We start from the raw sequence: 16,936 nt of genomic DNA on the forward strand, positions 1-16,936 counted from the left end.
ATGGGATAAACTTAAACGTGTCAAGAATACGCTCGTCCTTCGTTCTGACAACTGCTCTCGATTTATATACTGACGCTCATTCAACAGTGGTGTATTTGAAGGTTACATTATTGCGTCGTGAGTCCCAGGTTCGAATCCTGGGTCTGGCAAGTACACTTAATCTGTGTATGAGTCAGAGTATGGACCTAATAGGTTGAGCAAGTGGCTGACATCCATTTCTCGTGAAAATAAAATCTGTTAATACAAACCTCCACTCTGTGGAGGCCCATATTATGATCCTATTAAGATCGGACATGGTCGAAAGAAAGAAAAAAATAGTGTGTGGTTTATTTTCGTAAGACACTCACACATTCAAAACCCTGCGTCAAATTGAGAATAGCCTAATTGAATTCTACTTATTAATCTGTTTTGTGGTACAAAGCGATGTGTGGTTGAAATTGGACGGCTAACATGCACGATAAAAACTGAAATAGTCCCATCTGCATACAATAATTAATTATTCCGTTGCATTTTTTTGAAGATCCTTTCACCGAGTGCGCGCATTTATCAAAATAAAAAAGCACCGCCCCACTTTTAAAACTATACATACGCGGTACATCCAGTTATTAAATTCGCATATCTGAATTTTTAGCACACTATGCCTTCTAATGGCTGGTACGTGTACGTGCCGCTCGTGAATAAAAAGTCATGCGATATGTCGGCCAAAAATTAAACCGCGGATGTAGGTACGAGTAATATGCGAGCAGGTTTTTACAGCTTTTCACGTCGCCGTGCAATCGTCGTGAGATAATAATAATAATATTATTAATATGGCATTTTCAACACGCGAATATTTCAAAATGTTATATTATTATTCCTCGCTCAGATGTTTCGTTTATTAAATACATATTACCATAGCAACAGTGACGTTCCTAGAAAAAATGCCGCCCCTAAGCAGTGCCAAAATGCCGATACATTTTTTTATACAGTATTTTTTATCATCCTTTCATAACTACAATATCTAATGCCGGAGCTCCATTGGCACGCAAGTCAGACGATTTACAGTCTTCGGACTTTTTTTTCTTGTGGAGCACCCCAGATCTGCAGACTTTTTAATCCGCAGACCAGGCTCGTTGGATTTCAAACATGTTTGATATTTTACTCTTCGAGTTGCCAGACTTCGTCCGTCGATCACTATGCAAATTCGATTATTGACATTAATACGTAATCATTCGAACCGAAAAAAATCTGTAGTTGTTTTAAACATTTTCATTGATTCATTTGTTAATTTGCACATTAGAAAATGAGAGATTTACCAATTATTTTTTTATTTGTATTTATGAAATTCATAAAAGAAAACGTAAAACTTGTGTTGTTTTCACTGCTATATTATTTTATACATATAAATAGCACAAAATTATAGGATTATCGGAAGACATTACGATAATCGCAACTTTTGACTTTTGACAGCTCGATTTTTTTATTCGTTCGTTGATCAATACCAGAGCATAGACAAATCGGACGATTTATTGTCCTCTGACTTTTGTCTCGCCAATGGAGCACTGGCATAAAAAATGTGTTTTATGGATACATTACTAACATGATATCAGTGGCGAAGGGTGGAGGTAGACTGTTAAGAACCGCCATAAATATTGCACACTAAACTTTGTCTGTCATACATACTTGTTTTCATTGAAATAAGACTACATTTTACAGATGGTGTTGGTTAGTTTTTAAAAGTCAATTAAACCCTGAGAAAACCAAGCCATAATAGATAATAGTATAAAAATGCTCGTATATCTATAAAATATCTAAAATTATGCAATTAAATCACACATAAATTTGGATATTTTATAGATAGAATAATATTTTTTATCTATTATAGTTTGGTTTAGGCATAGCTTGATGAATTAAAAAAATGAACCAACAATATGTGTCATACGTATTCTTAATCTAACGAAAACAAATAAGTAATAATGAAAAAATGTGCACAATTTTGTCATATCGCCTAAAATATACCAATACCATTATGGTTTGGTTTAGACAGGGTTTAATTGATTTTTAAAACCCAACCAATACCATCTGTAAATTGTAGTCTTATTTCAATAAAAACATATAAATTTGACTGAAAAAGGTTAATGTGCACTATTTATGGCGGATCTTAACAGCCTACCTCCACCCTTCGCCACTGCATGATATATACCACTACATCTAATTTAAATGCCATCTCTGCTTCAATAGACAATATTGCGAGTCTACGGTTTCAGATAGGTACCTAAGTACATTCAAAAATATACTTAACAACTTCCAAAACTCGCGAGTGACTGGCAAACATATTTGGAGAAATTTTAAAATTAGATATGCCCGTGTCATTGCTGTTTACCAAGAACGTGACCTCCAAAGACAGCGTAAGTGTACTAGACATCGCGAACCCGGCAAAAAATCATGCGAACACTTGTATAGTAGGTACATAATTAATATATTTTGTTTCCAACCAATGAGCTGATTTTTTTAATGGAAAGATATTTCCGTTATTACTTATATATCTACCTAATGATTCTCCTCAATTTGCCGCCCTTTGGGTAACTGCCGCCCCCAAGCGACGCTCAATCTGCCTACCCCCACGGGACGTCACTGCATAGCAATAACACGTTTAAGGATGAGTACATCAAAAATTGCGAATGTGCAGTGATATCTATTGACGGAATTACAAAGGAATCATTTGATGTCGCAGTATTATGTAATTAATAGATTGTGTAATAAAATGTTTCGCCGTTATATTCTTCAGATCGTTTTCTATGGCATGGCAGTATGGAAGCTAAACTAGAAGATGTCAGTTGAGGCTTCACAGATGTGAAACTTCCTTGGACTGATAGGGTGACCAACGTTGACGCCCTCAAACGAATAAGAAAATACCGATGGGTTCTGCATAGCATCAAAATAAGAAAACTGAAGTATCTCGGTCACATTGTGAGGGGATAAAAGTACAGCATTCTCCCAACTCCTCACGTAAAACGTCCCTAAGAAAAATGCCGCATTTTTTGACTTATATTTCATTTATTCGGCGTTGTCACTATAGTTTAATGAAATATTTAAAATTATTTGTGGACATAATTAACTATAGTCCGCGTGTGATATTTGGTCGAGCCGAAGGTCGGAGAGGACGAGGAAGTGATCCCTCCAGATGAACGGACCAAATCAAAAATGCAATGGGTTTTTCACTGACATAGACTGTGTAACGCTGGATGGAGTTAAGTAACGAAGAAGGCTGTCACGATGACCAAAGCATCATTAACTTACTATGGTTTAAATTTAACGAATTAATAATTATTATTTTTATTTATTTACCTAGTTTTTTATAGACAAATAATTGAACCTTACTGTTTTAGAGAACCCTAAGTACTGTATAAAAATGTAACGTTTTCTATCTATTTTTCTGCATTACAGTGTCGAAAGTCTTTGTTTGAAAACTGTTTAGCCATATTGATTTGACAATCGATAACAATTTATAGATTTGCTGAGAAAGTGACAGTATCTACACTTGTATACACATACGTAGAGTGTTTTATATATCGTTACAATGGATCAGAAATATCAGTATATATTCTATTACATAGCGTAGTAAATTTATTTTGACCATTCATAAACAATTCCAAAGATTAACTTATGCTCGTTAGTATAATTATGCACAAAATTATTAATGATTATCAAAATTAGTACCTGGAAGTAGGGGGTGTGCTTAGATGACGCTGGAACCTTGACTGGGTAGTACTGCTCGAGGAATTCTGGAGCATGATCATTGACATCGGTCACGTCGATCAGGACCCTAGTCGTGGATGACAGGACCCCATCAGATATCTGTATCTCAAGGGCGTGTTGGGCTTGGGTTTCGCGGTCCAGACGCCGTCCGGAGGTCGTGATGATACCTTGTTGGAAGAAAAAAAACAAATTTGATAACAGTATGATTTTAGGTACCTACATGGTACACCTATCTTGACACTGCGTCCATCGCAACTGGTGCGTTGCCCATCAGGTGGACATTATATATAATTACCATGTTGTTTAAATGTGGTAACTAAATATCAGTGGCGAAGGGTGGAGGTAGGCTGTTAAGATCCGCCATAAATATTGCACAATAAACTTAGTCAGTCATACATACTTGTTTTCATTGAAATAAGACTACATTTTACAGATGGTGTTGGTAGTTTTTAAAATTCAATCAAACCCTGCGAAAACCAAGCCATAATAGATAATAGTCAAAAAATACTCGTATATCTATAAAATATCTAAAATTATGCAATTAAATGATACATAAATTTGGATATTTTATAGATAGAATGATATTTTTTATCTATTATAGTTTGGTTTAGGCATAGTGAAAAAATGAACCAACAATATGTGTAATACGTATTCTTAATCTAACGAAAACAAATAAGTAAGAATGAAAAAATGTGCACAATTTTGTCATATCGCCTAAAATATACCAATACTATTATGGTTTGGTTAAGACAGGGTTTAATTGATTTTTAAAACTCAACCAACACCATCTGTAAATTGTAGTCTTATTTCAATAAAAACATATACATTTCACTGAAAAAGGTTAATGTGCACTATTTATGGCGGATCTTAACAGCCTACCTCCACCCTTCGCCACTGCTAAATATTTAATTTAAAGGTTCCGCAGTGAATGGGATTTATTAATATACAGCAGGTTGCAATTTTTTTTTTACAAACGTTCAAATTGCAATAGGATGATAACAATATAGTTATTAGAGCAATATAATGCAAGTGCCAGCTGTGTAATCTTTTCAATGTTTAGAATTGCACACGTTTGTAGAATCTCAAAGGACTTTGGAGGGGGGCAAAAAAGATCTCGATTTTATTATACATCGAAGGTGCTGAGCCAAATGGGAAGTGGGAAATACGCGTTATGAACGTTATGAAAAACCTGAGTTATTTGCGGGATTAGATTATTTAGTAGGTATATCTTCTTATGTACCTACACCAAAATGGTGTCAGAAACAGTTTTGCCGTAAGGAAGTGATTATTCATTTTTTATTAGGGTTAAATTGATAAACATAAGAATACCATCGTTCATATTATAAAATCGTCCATCTTTTAATTATTACGTGTTCCATAGATAATAATTCGAAGAAGCGATATCCCGGTAATATGGAAGGTGTAATATAACCTTACAGTTCAACTCCCAAGAATAAAGGCACACTGAGAGTGTTCGTGCGATGCGCGCAACGTAAATGCCATCTAGGCGCGCATCGCACAGCTTCTTGGAGTGTGTTCCACCACTAAGACACGAAATACTGTAAATTATCATTATGTACCTATAATAATAGAAAGAGTATTTTCCTCTCGGAGTATTCGAGACGTGCGGATTATCACAAATATGCTTGTTGGTAAATAAACTTCATACAACGTTGAAAATATTTTTATATGTTATATAACACACTGTATTAATAGCCACACGGAGCCTTAAATAATCAAAACATAAATAGGTGCAAAGGAACATTAGACGGGTTCTCCGTAAAAATAACGAGTAGATACTACAACTTATATTAATACTTGGGTTTGATTGACAACAACCAAAATAAATTAGACATATAATATATTCATACCAATTAGAAAGTATTGTTAGCTAGAGTCTAGTATTTTTCGATTGGCATAAAACGCATCTGGCTTGTGGCGTTTTTACTACCACTTTTGATGCCTCCAAGAGCTTTAAATGTGCTGAAAATACGCTAAATATTTTTAGTTTATTTATTTTCATGCGCATCATATATTTGATTATCAGATACCTACTTAATGCAGGTAGGGTTGTGCCTATTTTAGTACCTAGTGTGAGAAATAAAACAACATAATTTAACATGATGAATCAATAGGAGATTTCATGGCTTTATATATAGTGAAATGGTGTCATAGGTGTACTTTAATGTGTGCTATTTACATATGTGATGTCAGCTTGACGATTATCGGAATGACATGAAACAAAACTTGAACGCCGTTGACACAATATTGATTGCGTTCTTGGTAGAATAAGTAAATTTACTTGCAATATTCACAAAATCTAGCGTTTTTTCCTGACAAATGGCTTGTTTTCGTACCCCGTTTGGCATGTTTTTGTCAATGACAGTTGGCAATACTGATTATTGCGACATGTGAGTTTTGGTCAGTCATGAGATTCAAACTTATGACCAAAGTATTAGAAAGAGTATTCTGTCCGGTACTGCAAATATAGTAAAGAATGAATTAGAATACCGAAATAGCAGGCAAGGCAAATATTCAATTCGGTTTTATTACGGCATAAATTGGGAACTTAAGTATTATAAAGTTATTTTCTAATAATAATGCCAGATTCGCTTATTTTCATTCACCAAACGCGTGCGTACCGACACGTGTGGTTAATAAAATTCATCCCCTTATGGGAAATGAAAGTAAGTATGGGGTGGATTAAAACTGCTGCAAATAGAATTATTGAGTATGTCACACGACTGTATCTAACAAAGCTACTCGTAGTATATAGACATGATATTATTATATATGGGTATACGTGATATAACTATATAATAAGTTTTTACTTATCTATTTCAGGGCTTCTTAACCTTTTTCAACTATGACCCAGAGGATAATACTTGTGGTTTGCAACCAAAAAAATATATGTAAAATAAATCGTATATAGTAATAAAACAAAATACAGTAGGTAGTTATAGTGGTATTATCTTCAGCTCTGTTGGCTCACAATATGTTGATGCGAAAAATATCAAACCTCAGCAGCCCGTCAACGCAATGGTCACTGTGTAGTCAATTCGCTTCACACTACTCTATCTGACAGTGTTTCCAGACAATAATAAATAGGATATTAAAAATACAGTACCTATATGACGAGTCGGCATTTGTTTTATTAAATTCTGGACACCGAGAAAGACTTTGTAACAGGGAACTTAGAAATAATGGGAACTGAAATACTCAACGGGTGTGGAGAAGCAGACAACCTATCTCGAGCGAGGAAGAATACGGGATAAACTTAAAACACGTGTCAAAAATACATCATACGCCTAATACTGACAACTGTTCTCGGTTTATGCATCGACGTTCATTTAATATTGGTGTATTGAAGGTTGCAACACATTATTCGTCTATAATGCGTGGGTAATTTTCGTAGAACACTCACACATTCAAAACCCTGCGTCAAAATGTAGTGTATTGGAATATAGCATATCGGAATTCTATTTATTAAACTGTTCTGTGCTTTGTAGCATTAGACATGCATTGACATCACTTTTTTAAAATGATTTTTGGAGGTTTATAACGAATCGTATGCAATATTGTAAAACAGTTATTATTTGAAAATAATTCACGACCGATCCAATACTTTTATCGACTAAATTGTGGATCGCTACCCAAATGTTAAGAATCCCCGATCTATCATATTTAAAAATTCAAATGTGCAATATGTACGTAGGTATGTTTTAATCTAGATTCTAGAATAATCTAGAACATCAGCACAATGGGTTGATAGTATATTGTCGAGTGATGATGATAAGATAAGCGGTGCGTAGAAATTGGATTTAATTATTTATTCGATATTTATCGATTATTCATAAATCATACATAATGTACAACTAAAAAATAATCATGGATATAATAAATAAACACTTATTTTATATTTGTAACGATAAAGTAGAAAGTTATTTGGTTCTTGTCAGTTTACGTTTACACTTTAAACAGAGGAAGCTAGCGGCAAATAAATTTTGAAAATAGCCGATATACTGGACTATTTGTCAGGTTAGGTTAGGCTATGCCATGAAAATGTGCGCGGTTTCCGCCTGTCTTCCTGAAATTATTTTTTTTATCTCAGTACCTACTGTCACATGTAAATAAGCTACGTACAACAAGAGTATTGTAAATTTAGCTACAGTTTCATACAATATAGGTACCAATGTTTTTGTAAAGGAGAGGGTTTTCCTCGTTATTTTTGGGTGATACATTGTTTCCATGGCCCCCACAAAGGGGGGGCTGACAGGGCTCTTTTCTGGGGACCCGGACTTAGGGGGGGCCCGGTGTGGCAATTCGACTAGTTAAATGAGAAAAACAAATACCAAAAATATACTCTAATAGTAAAAAAAGTCGCCTGCGGAACTATTTTCCTTAATTAAGAAATATGTGGCTATGCAATGTAACTGATGTGATATGATGATTGATATAATTAAATGATAATACGAGCGTAGAATTTTATGTGTGTTTCCTGACTTGGACTTACAAAATGGCTTCTTATCCAATATGGCGAAGGGTTCCATGTTACTTGGGTACCCCAAAAGAAGGTCTCGATCAATGCTTCATATTATTAAGCTGAGTGCCGACAACTCAATAAATCAACTGGATTTATTTAAAAATCGCTAAAAATACACGGAATGCCCTTAACCCTGGGATTCCGTGGAAACGACTTGGGGAACACTACTGTAGAAAATCACACTGCCCTTAACCTTAGCGATAGGTAGGGGGGCCTGCTATAGAACCTGGTCTAGGGGCCCGCTTCAGGATGTGGGGGCCATGATTGTTTTATATTAAATTAAAACGGGAAAACAACTAATTTAAATATAAACCTTAGTAACATAATTATTAACTTTACTTTCATATATAAAGGTTCAATCTCCATAAAAGAAAGTTTTTCTTTAACATCTTTGATGAGAAGTAATCTATATTGGTTTGCATTCTGTGAAGGTGGTCGACGTTTGTAAGTGTACATTATTAGGTATATTTAGAATCCTTGTTAAAGATTTTGTTATCTCGTATCTTGCAGTTAGCACTTGAATGGATCGGAAGCATATTGTGCGTAAATAAATTCGGTTTTCCTTCATCCATTTTCATTTTCGTGCTTTTTTTCTCTCCTCCGGCAAAGCCTACGTCTCGCATAGGAAGAATGATTTCTCAGAAAAGAGAGAAGAGAAAAAAACAAGTAATAACACGTGAGATACAAAAATATGTGCTCATAAATATAATGCGACGGCTTTCCGAATACGCTCAAAAGCCGATTCGTCTGCTTGTATTTTCCGCTAAGAGATTATTTTCCTGAAAACATTGACATAGTGTTATTAATTTTTATTACAATATATTACTACTGGAGTAGTGGCATATTACCCGTCGAAATATTAACGGGATACATTCATATTCCTCCTACGCATTTTTACTTGAAGGAAACGTTTCATATATTGAACAATTCAATGTCAGTTGAAGTTTATCGCGTAAAATACAAAATATAATGGAAATGGTGAGTTTCCCGAATACATACGCGAGATCTCTAGTTGGGGTACCTAACGATTATTGATAAGTCTGTATTAGCAAGATTAATCCATTTTCGCCTGGCATATATGGACATAGTTACATATGATATAGATCAGATGCGCGAAGGTTTTCTCTACGTTCTGCTGAAAATTATTCTTACAATAATACTACTTACAATGTAGCATTTTTAATATCATTTTGTTGCTAAAGTGCCATTATATCAGATCGACATTATTGTCGACTGGCTACATTCTGCATAACTACGTTCATATATGCATCCGCGGTTTGTGCATGTTCACTTATCATAAGGATATAAATGTGTCAAAATATAACGATTGTAATGCCCCATTTTTACAACGTTTTTATTATTAGGTCGTATTATTATTTATCCGGTGGTTGTTTGTCCATTACAAATCTTACAATCGATTTTTAATTAACTTCCCGACTAGCTAGACATTTGAAACTTTTAGAACATATCAGAACACGATGCCAATGCATTTTTAATACTTTTAGCCATCTTTAAGTAGAATTGAATTCATTTTCAGTTAATTCTGGTTTGTATGAAAAGTTATTTCGGAAGAAATCCGTAATCCAATCCAGTATTATTGGTTGCTAGGAAAATATTAATATATACGTGCGTTACTATGGGAAACAATATGAGTGTCAAAATGACATTTCAGTATTATTTCTATCAAATACAATTTTTTTTTTGATCGTTTAAGCTAGTCAAGTCAAGTTTATATGATTCAACAGAAAATTTAAAAACGTTGTATATAAAAAGTTCTTTTTATCTTGTAATTATTACATTATGAAGCATCCACTACATCAGTTGACTTCCGGTTATTATTCAGTTTTATGTCATATTATGTGTAGTTACTCTGTAATTGTAAAATCAAATCCATTTCTTCGTCATATATGTATACTTCTCAGATGTAACGTCTCTAAAATTTTGTCTTTCGTCAACCAAATTATAATAAAGTCCTGCAACTCAATATTATAATGCTTATATCTCATTAAAGCATACGTGAGATCATGGCTCACACAAGGGAGGGATCACAGGGCTCTAGCCTGGGGGCCCGGGCTTAAGGGGGGCACGGCTTGGCGGATTGACCAGGCAAGTGACACAACATTTCACTCATAGTAAAAAAGTGTCACCTGCGGCGCTATTTCTCTTCAAGCGTATTAACATTTTAAAATATGTGTTATTAATATATGTTAATATCATTTTCATATACATCTTAGTATTGCCAACTATCATTAATATAATATGTCAGATAGGGTAAGAAAATAAACTAGGTGGCAGAATAAAATGCTAGATTTTTTCAAAATTGAAAAAGTGTCTAGAGAGTAGCATTTCAAAAAAATTGTGTCACAATATTATAAACATCATTTTTACAAGAACTAATAGAACAGGTCGTAGAATTTAAAATGAATGCAGGTAAGAAATTTAGTTGTCATTTTGTATGAAAGATTTAGTGTATAAAAATATTATAAGATGTATATAGGTACATATTTACTTGATTTATCTGTCTGCCACGTAGCGCAAGACACACACATATATTAAGTACTATATATTATCTCTCTGCGCAATGAACATACGGAACGCATTATGTGCATAGGCAATAATGTTGACAGGTGGCACTGCCACCGGGTATCTTTTTCCAAATAATATATAAACTACGTAAGCCCAGCATGTTGATTTTCAAGCAAATCCGGTGGAAAATTCTAACTAAGTTTTAAGCTGTTTGCGGTGTCCAAAAATGCTAGATTAAAACATACACCAGATGGAAAATGTACAAGCTATAGAATATCAACCTTAGAAAGAAAAAAGGGCGTAACCCTTAGTTTAAAAAAATATAGGTTTTATTACGTACACGACTAAATACACGTGGTGTCCAAAGGATGTAAGCTGCAAATGACGTTGTATTATGTAAATTTAGCTAGCCATTAAAAAAAGAAGAAGGAACTGACGTGATAAAAACTTTATTTGTTTTCTTTAATTAAATCAATAATTAATATCAGATTAAGGATAAAAAAAACCAAATTATTAATTATCATGCACTTCAAGTTTATGTCTAATTTGTATTTTAACTTTGACCGAAAACCATAACAAAAACGTTTACAGATTAGTACTCCCTTTTTCCTTTCCACAGTCGAATTATACATCATAAATCGTCCGGTGTTCGAATTTAGAACTAAGAAAAGGTATTGAATGATATGTCAAATGTTAACATGTGGCGCCCTCATTCAGCGGACAACTTATACTAGAGGATCTATAGATACCTATTTAAAAATGATAGATCTGGCAACAAAAAACCGCAAAGTTGGCAATGCTGCATCTAAGTGATCACTTCAAGTGGGAATACGTTTACAACATGTGAAAACTAATTTTACTTGTGATTGGTGAAATTTAATATGCAGTTAATTGCAAACTTTATAATAATAATTACCACAATCACGCAAAATACAAACAAAATTAACTACTGGCAGTCTGAAAACCACTACTATGATAATATTATTCATAATTTATATGCTTAGTTGTATTTAACATGTGCAATAAACGTGTTCAGACACTCAATTTTAATGTAGAAAGTTATTAAATGAAAACTTTACGCACAAGGCAAGGAAGGCAAGACGAGTCATAATTTTATTACACGAAAAGTTTTCCAACGAAAAGTTTTTAGCACACATTGTACGAGTATGATGTTAGTTTAAAGCTAACAAGCTTTACTAATTGCAGACTGTCAATCTTAGAATGTTTAAATGCTTAGCTTTAATGAAAATTATGTAAGATTCTTGCGTTATTACCATTCTCATCATCAGCTCTACAGCCCAAAGCGGGTATTGACCGCCTCCAGGAAATGACTCCACACATAGCTTTATGTCACACGCTCGCTCTACCGTGTCAACCTAATAGCACCTGTATCGTATCCGGAAATTTGTACGTAACCAGTTCACCGCAGGACACTTATTCGTGCGCCACAGTACGTGAAACATGAGTTTGTGTTAATCAAATGACGAGTTCTTCGTTAAACATTTCACAGTGGAGTAGGTATATTTGTACGTATGCTACAACATGTGACGAATTTTATGAGATGTTTTTATCATGTTAGGTTAGGGTTAATCTAATTGGAACATTACTATTTGCAAACTATCACCGCATTTTGTAAGATACGTACAAATGTATTCCACGATGAAATGTTCAACGAAGAACTCGTCTTTGATAAAATGTTATACAAACTCATGTTTCACGTTCTGCAGCGCACGAATAAGTGTCCCACGATTAACTGCATACGTACAACTTACATGTAACCCTCCTGTATACGTGTAAGGATTTACTTAACAATAATGTGTATTTCAAACTATCGCGATAATAATTTACTGTTTACACGCCAATCTCATTCTTCAAGAGTAAGCGAGACGCGATGTTGTCATGTTATGGTAATATTTTACAGGTTGTGAAAATCGGTTAACTTTAAAATGAGTTTCTGTGCGGTGTGGTTAATTTTTTTACCGGCAGGTTCGCTACTATCGTTCTACTGCGCAGGCGCTGATATTGCACGGTCCAATTGTCGCGTGAAAATTCAGAAGCTTCTGAACTTTTTTGATACATGCATGCAATCTTGCAATTTGTACAATAATACTTGTTTACACGTGCATTTTTTTTGTTATGGTCGCGATAAAAATCCATGTACGTGTAAACGGGATATAATAACCGATGATGCAGTGTCTTTTTCCAACAACCACGGATTCCGACACCCGTAATGAAACTTGATTAAGTATTATTATAAAAATTAAACTTGCCATGTTACATAAAACTTATAAATGAATTGTATTGATTCAATAATTAAACCTTTTTAAATCGAGATTTACACAAGGAACTACCAAAGATCAAATTAACGAAAGAAGACTCGGTGACCTTTATTGGGCAGCTAAACAATTATGAACTATAAGCCTACTTGTATTATAATCATTGTACGATTTTACCACGTAAGGTTTAAGATGTCGCATGTAAGATGGTTGAAGGGTTGGTGTAGAAGACATTCAGATCATGCCTTGCTTACTTTGCTCCATGCCATTTTCACAAACAGCTCCGTAAACCGTCCTCAGTGTATTCCTTTTAAAAATATTCAACGTTCTCCCATATTTTTCTGATAATACTACTCTCATCCATTTGTCAATGAAAAATATATAACTGAAGGTATAATTATTTAAGTCTTGATTTATTTGCCAGTGTGATTCTGTTAATAACATATTGGCTGATGGCATTTCGGGGAGTGAAACGTTATCTATCCCAAATATATCAATTCGTCGACTTTCTCAAATGGTTACCTATTATTCGTGATAACGAGATTGAAAGAGCTTTACTCGCGGCAAGTATTTTATCTTGGTTTGATTGACTTTATAACCTAATTCCTTAACAACAACTTGTATTACGATAAATGCCTATTTTAAGACTACTTCCGGTTTTTCCAATATATCAATGTAATTGGCATTTCCTGGAATTTGGACAGATTTAAATGCCTTCGACGATTTTTACCGGCTTATATTGTATAGCTGACATACAATAATATTTCCAAGCGCTATATAGACATGTATACCATAGTACAGACGTTGCCAATATATAGGTCGCAAACAAAATTAAAAAAAAATAATAGCAAGTATGATTTGTGGTGTGAGTGCCAAAATTCATTTTATATCAGTTTTACGATGTTTGAAAAACTGGATATCGAATTCAGACAGAATTTCATATTAACAGTTTGGTTATTAATTCTTGTAATTGTTATATTTATATTATACTCGGAAAATTAACACTAGATAAATTCCGTCGACTGAAAATGAGAGATTTCGACTGAAAGTTGAAACAAACATTTTGCAATACGTATAAAATGATTAAAATGTCATATTATGATTATTTTTAATGTATTTTATTCGCTGTATTAAAATGTGTTTTTACGCAACTGTGTATCGCAGGTTACTCGGCAATAATAATAAAAGGAGGTCGCAGTCTGAAAGAGGTTGAGAACCTGTCGCATAAATAATTAAATACATAGCTGACCTGTATAAGCGTGGTGAGAAAAGATGTATTTCTGGAAACGTTAAATTTCTATCTGTAATAATATAATGTAAAATATTCTGAGATTACATGTTATACCAAAAAATCACTTCCCCACCAAGTCAATATTTAATAAGCCCTAGAGTATAAATACATACCTCTCTGTAAGCGGTTACATCTATATCAAGATAATGAAAGGATTACTTCACGAAAATCGGCTTATTAAGGACTTCAGAACATCGACTTAGGGTTAGGGTAGAAAATACGATAAGTAGGTAAACGAAATATTCTTGGTCAATAGCTTCCTTTCCAAGTGATTCTTGGTATGGTTCGTCAAATATACTTTGCGATTTATCAGAAGGTTACATAATTGCCTACAGATTTCGATATTTTGTTAATGCATTTCAAGGATCATTTATTAATTATAAATGTACGGAATAACTTGACGCAATGGTATCCAGTATTAACATATTCTAGTTTATTCTATTATTAACGGCCCACATGCTCAGCGTGGGTCAAAATGGAGCTTGTATGCTATTTTCAAAGCATGATCCTGGAAATTCCTTAAATGTTGTAGATAATCTATTTACATAATTTTGAAGCCTTATTATCCTTTATATTTATTTTAAACATTTGATGACTGCATAAAGTATTTTTATTACATAAATAGTATTCTTTTAAACCGCTCGCTCTAATGTTTTAGAATATAGTCATATTTAAGTACGTCCATGTGAAGTGGTGTTAAGATTTTTTATATTTATTAATTTTTAAAAGCATTTATAAAACTATTAGTAAAATTTATGTCGACATTATTATAGTGAAATATTTACAATAAAAAATTATATTGATAATCTCTGTGATCCCAAATTTGACAAGAATTAGTCATTTTATTATTCAAAAAATGGGCAAGATTTACACATTTAAAGATACTTTTAAAGATACTGATTATAAGCTATATTTTTGACCATTAAAATGTGATAAAAAATCTATGAATAATGTTTGCTTAATAATAATTATTGACCTAAGAATAAGGTAGTATTTTTTTAAAATACGCCATTTCTATTGGCATTTCCCAGTGGCTAAGCTACAACATACGGCCGTATCCATAAATTGACAAACGATAAATAAAGTAGGGAGTAAGATCATAGTAACGCGCGTGTTTGAACATGTACCGTTAACAAAAATTCGGTTAGGTCTAAGGAATGTCCAGGATCATGCTTTGAAAACAGCATAAAAGCTCCATTTTGACGTACACTGAGCATGTCCCCCTTAAAGTGAAACATTTTTACGAGCGGTACACAGAAAATAATTGTCAGTAGGATGTATCTTTTTGATGTGTGAAAAAGTGTAATGATTGACTCAAAAGTCAAAAAATAAAATAATGGCAGCTGTCGGGAGCAACCCAGTGACCTTTCGATTAGTTAGCTGCCAATTACGATATTACGGCCACCCCGTGATTAAAAAAAGTTATTACTATTATTTTCCTTCAGATTTAATTTTCAAGGCGGCAATTAAGTATTTTATTATTTTGTTTATTCGTCGATAGTGTTCTAATCATTTATTATTAATTGAATTCACAATAAATCGTATATCGCGTATTATTAAACAAATGTATATCATTACAATAAAAATGAATTATCGACTTTGAGACCCGGGTGATCCGAGTTCATAACTCGGTGGAAAATGTTTTCTTCCTATATTTTACAAGATAATGTATTATATATTATGAAAATTAAGTGATAACGCTAATCATACATGCGAAATACACATTGTAAAGTAATCTATATATGTAGTGAATACAAAAAAAAATATCTATAAATTATTATGAATTACCATGAGTAAACGTGAAATCTCTTGAAATTATATTGGATTCAGTCGTTTTGAAAAATAAGAGAATGAAATTTTGCATAAAAGTGAAACCTCTTATGAATTTTAAAAGCGATTCAGTTTTTAATGAAGTAATTTCTAATGTCTTTGATTATTTTAATTATTCACGAACTTATAGAAATTGTATTTTCAAGATTTTTTAAAAATAGCTACTGACTTCTATAGAAGAAATATAAATGTACTTTGAATATCGATTAAATTTGATCTTTCGTATCTTCAGAACATAAAATTTGCTTATGAAATATACAATATGTTTTTGGGAAATTTACGATTCATTTATGCCATTTCAACTAAAAATAAACATTTTTAAAGCTGTATTATTTTAGATAAACAAAATGTATGAATCAATATAAACTTATTGAAAGCAATGGACGAAGTTAGTGTAATTTGACACGTAAATGTTGAATACTTACTTTCCTTTATTGACTTCACTGTCAATAATTCATGGTGGAAATGCATTGTATTATTAATTTAATTTAATACAACGCAAAAATTTTTAAGTACTTATTCCACTTTTATTAAATAAATCTGGAGCGGTTTCGTCCGACTCTGATGGACATTTTCAACTGAATAATCTTTATAAAACAGGCATTTATCAAAACAAATTCAAAAGGTGACACAAATAATCTACCAATGCATTGAATTATCCACGAAGTTATCCAAAGTGAAATATTATGTAAGTACTAAAAAATTTGCGTTTTATTAAATTAAATTAATAAT

The 16,936-nt window shown here is 33.1% G+C and overlaps 1 protein-coding gene across 1 annotated transcript in view; it reads right to left on the reverse strand.

The window, feature by feature from the left end:
- The window catches only part of LOC147064130 (fat-like cadherin-related tumor suppressor homolog), a 1,128,183-nt gene that overhangs the window by 67,315 nt on the left and 1,043,932 nt on the right, over positions 1–16,936 (reverse strand). Inside the window, exon 7 of the mRNA XM_085959043.1 lies at positions 3,700–3,905. Within this exon, the coding sequence (XP_085815169.1) occupies positions 3,700–3,905 (206 nt within the window). The remainder of the gene's footprint in view (positions 1–3,699; positions 3,906–16,936) is intronic.

This window comes from Rhyacophila brunnea, unplaced genomic scaffold (assembly GCF_057557595.1).
Source record: "Rhyacophila brunnea isolate RB1 unplaced genomic scaffold, BYU_Rbru_1.0 scaffold_8, whole genome shotgun sequence".
Lineage (NCBI taxonomy): Eukaryota > Metazoa > Arthropoda > Insecta > Trichoptera > Rhyacophilidae > Rhyacophila > Rhyacophila brunnea.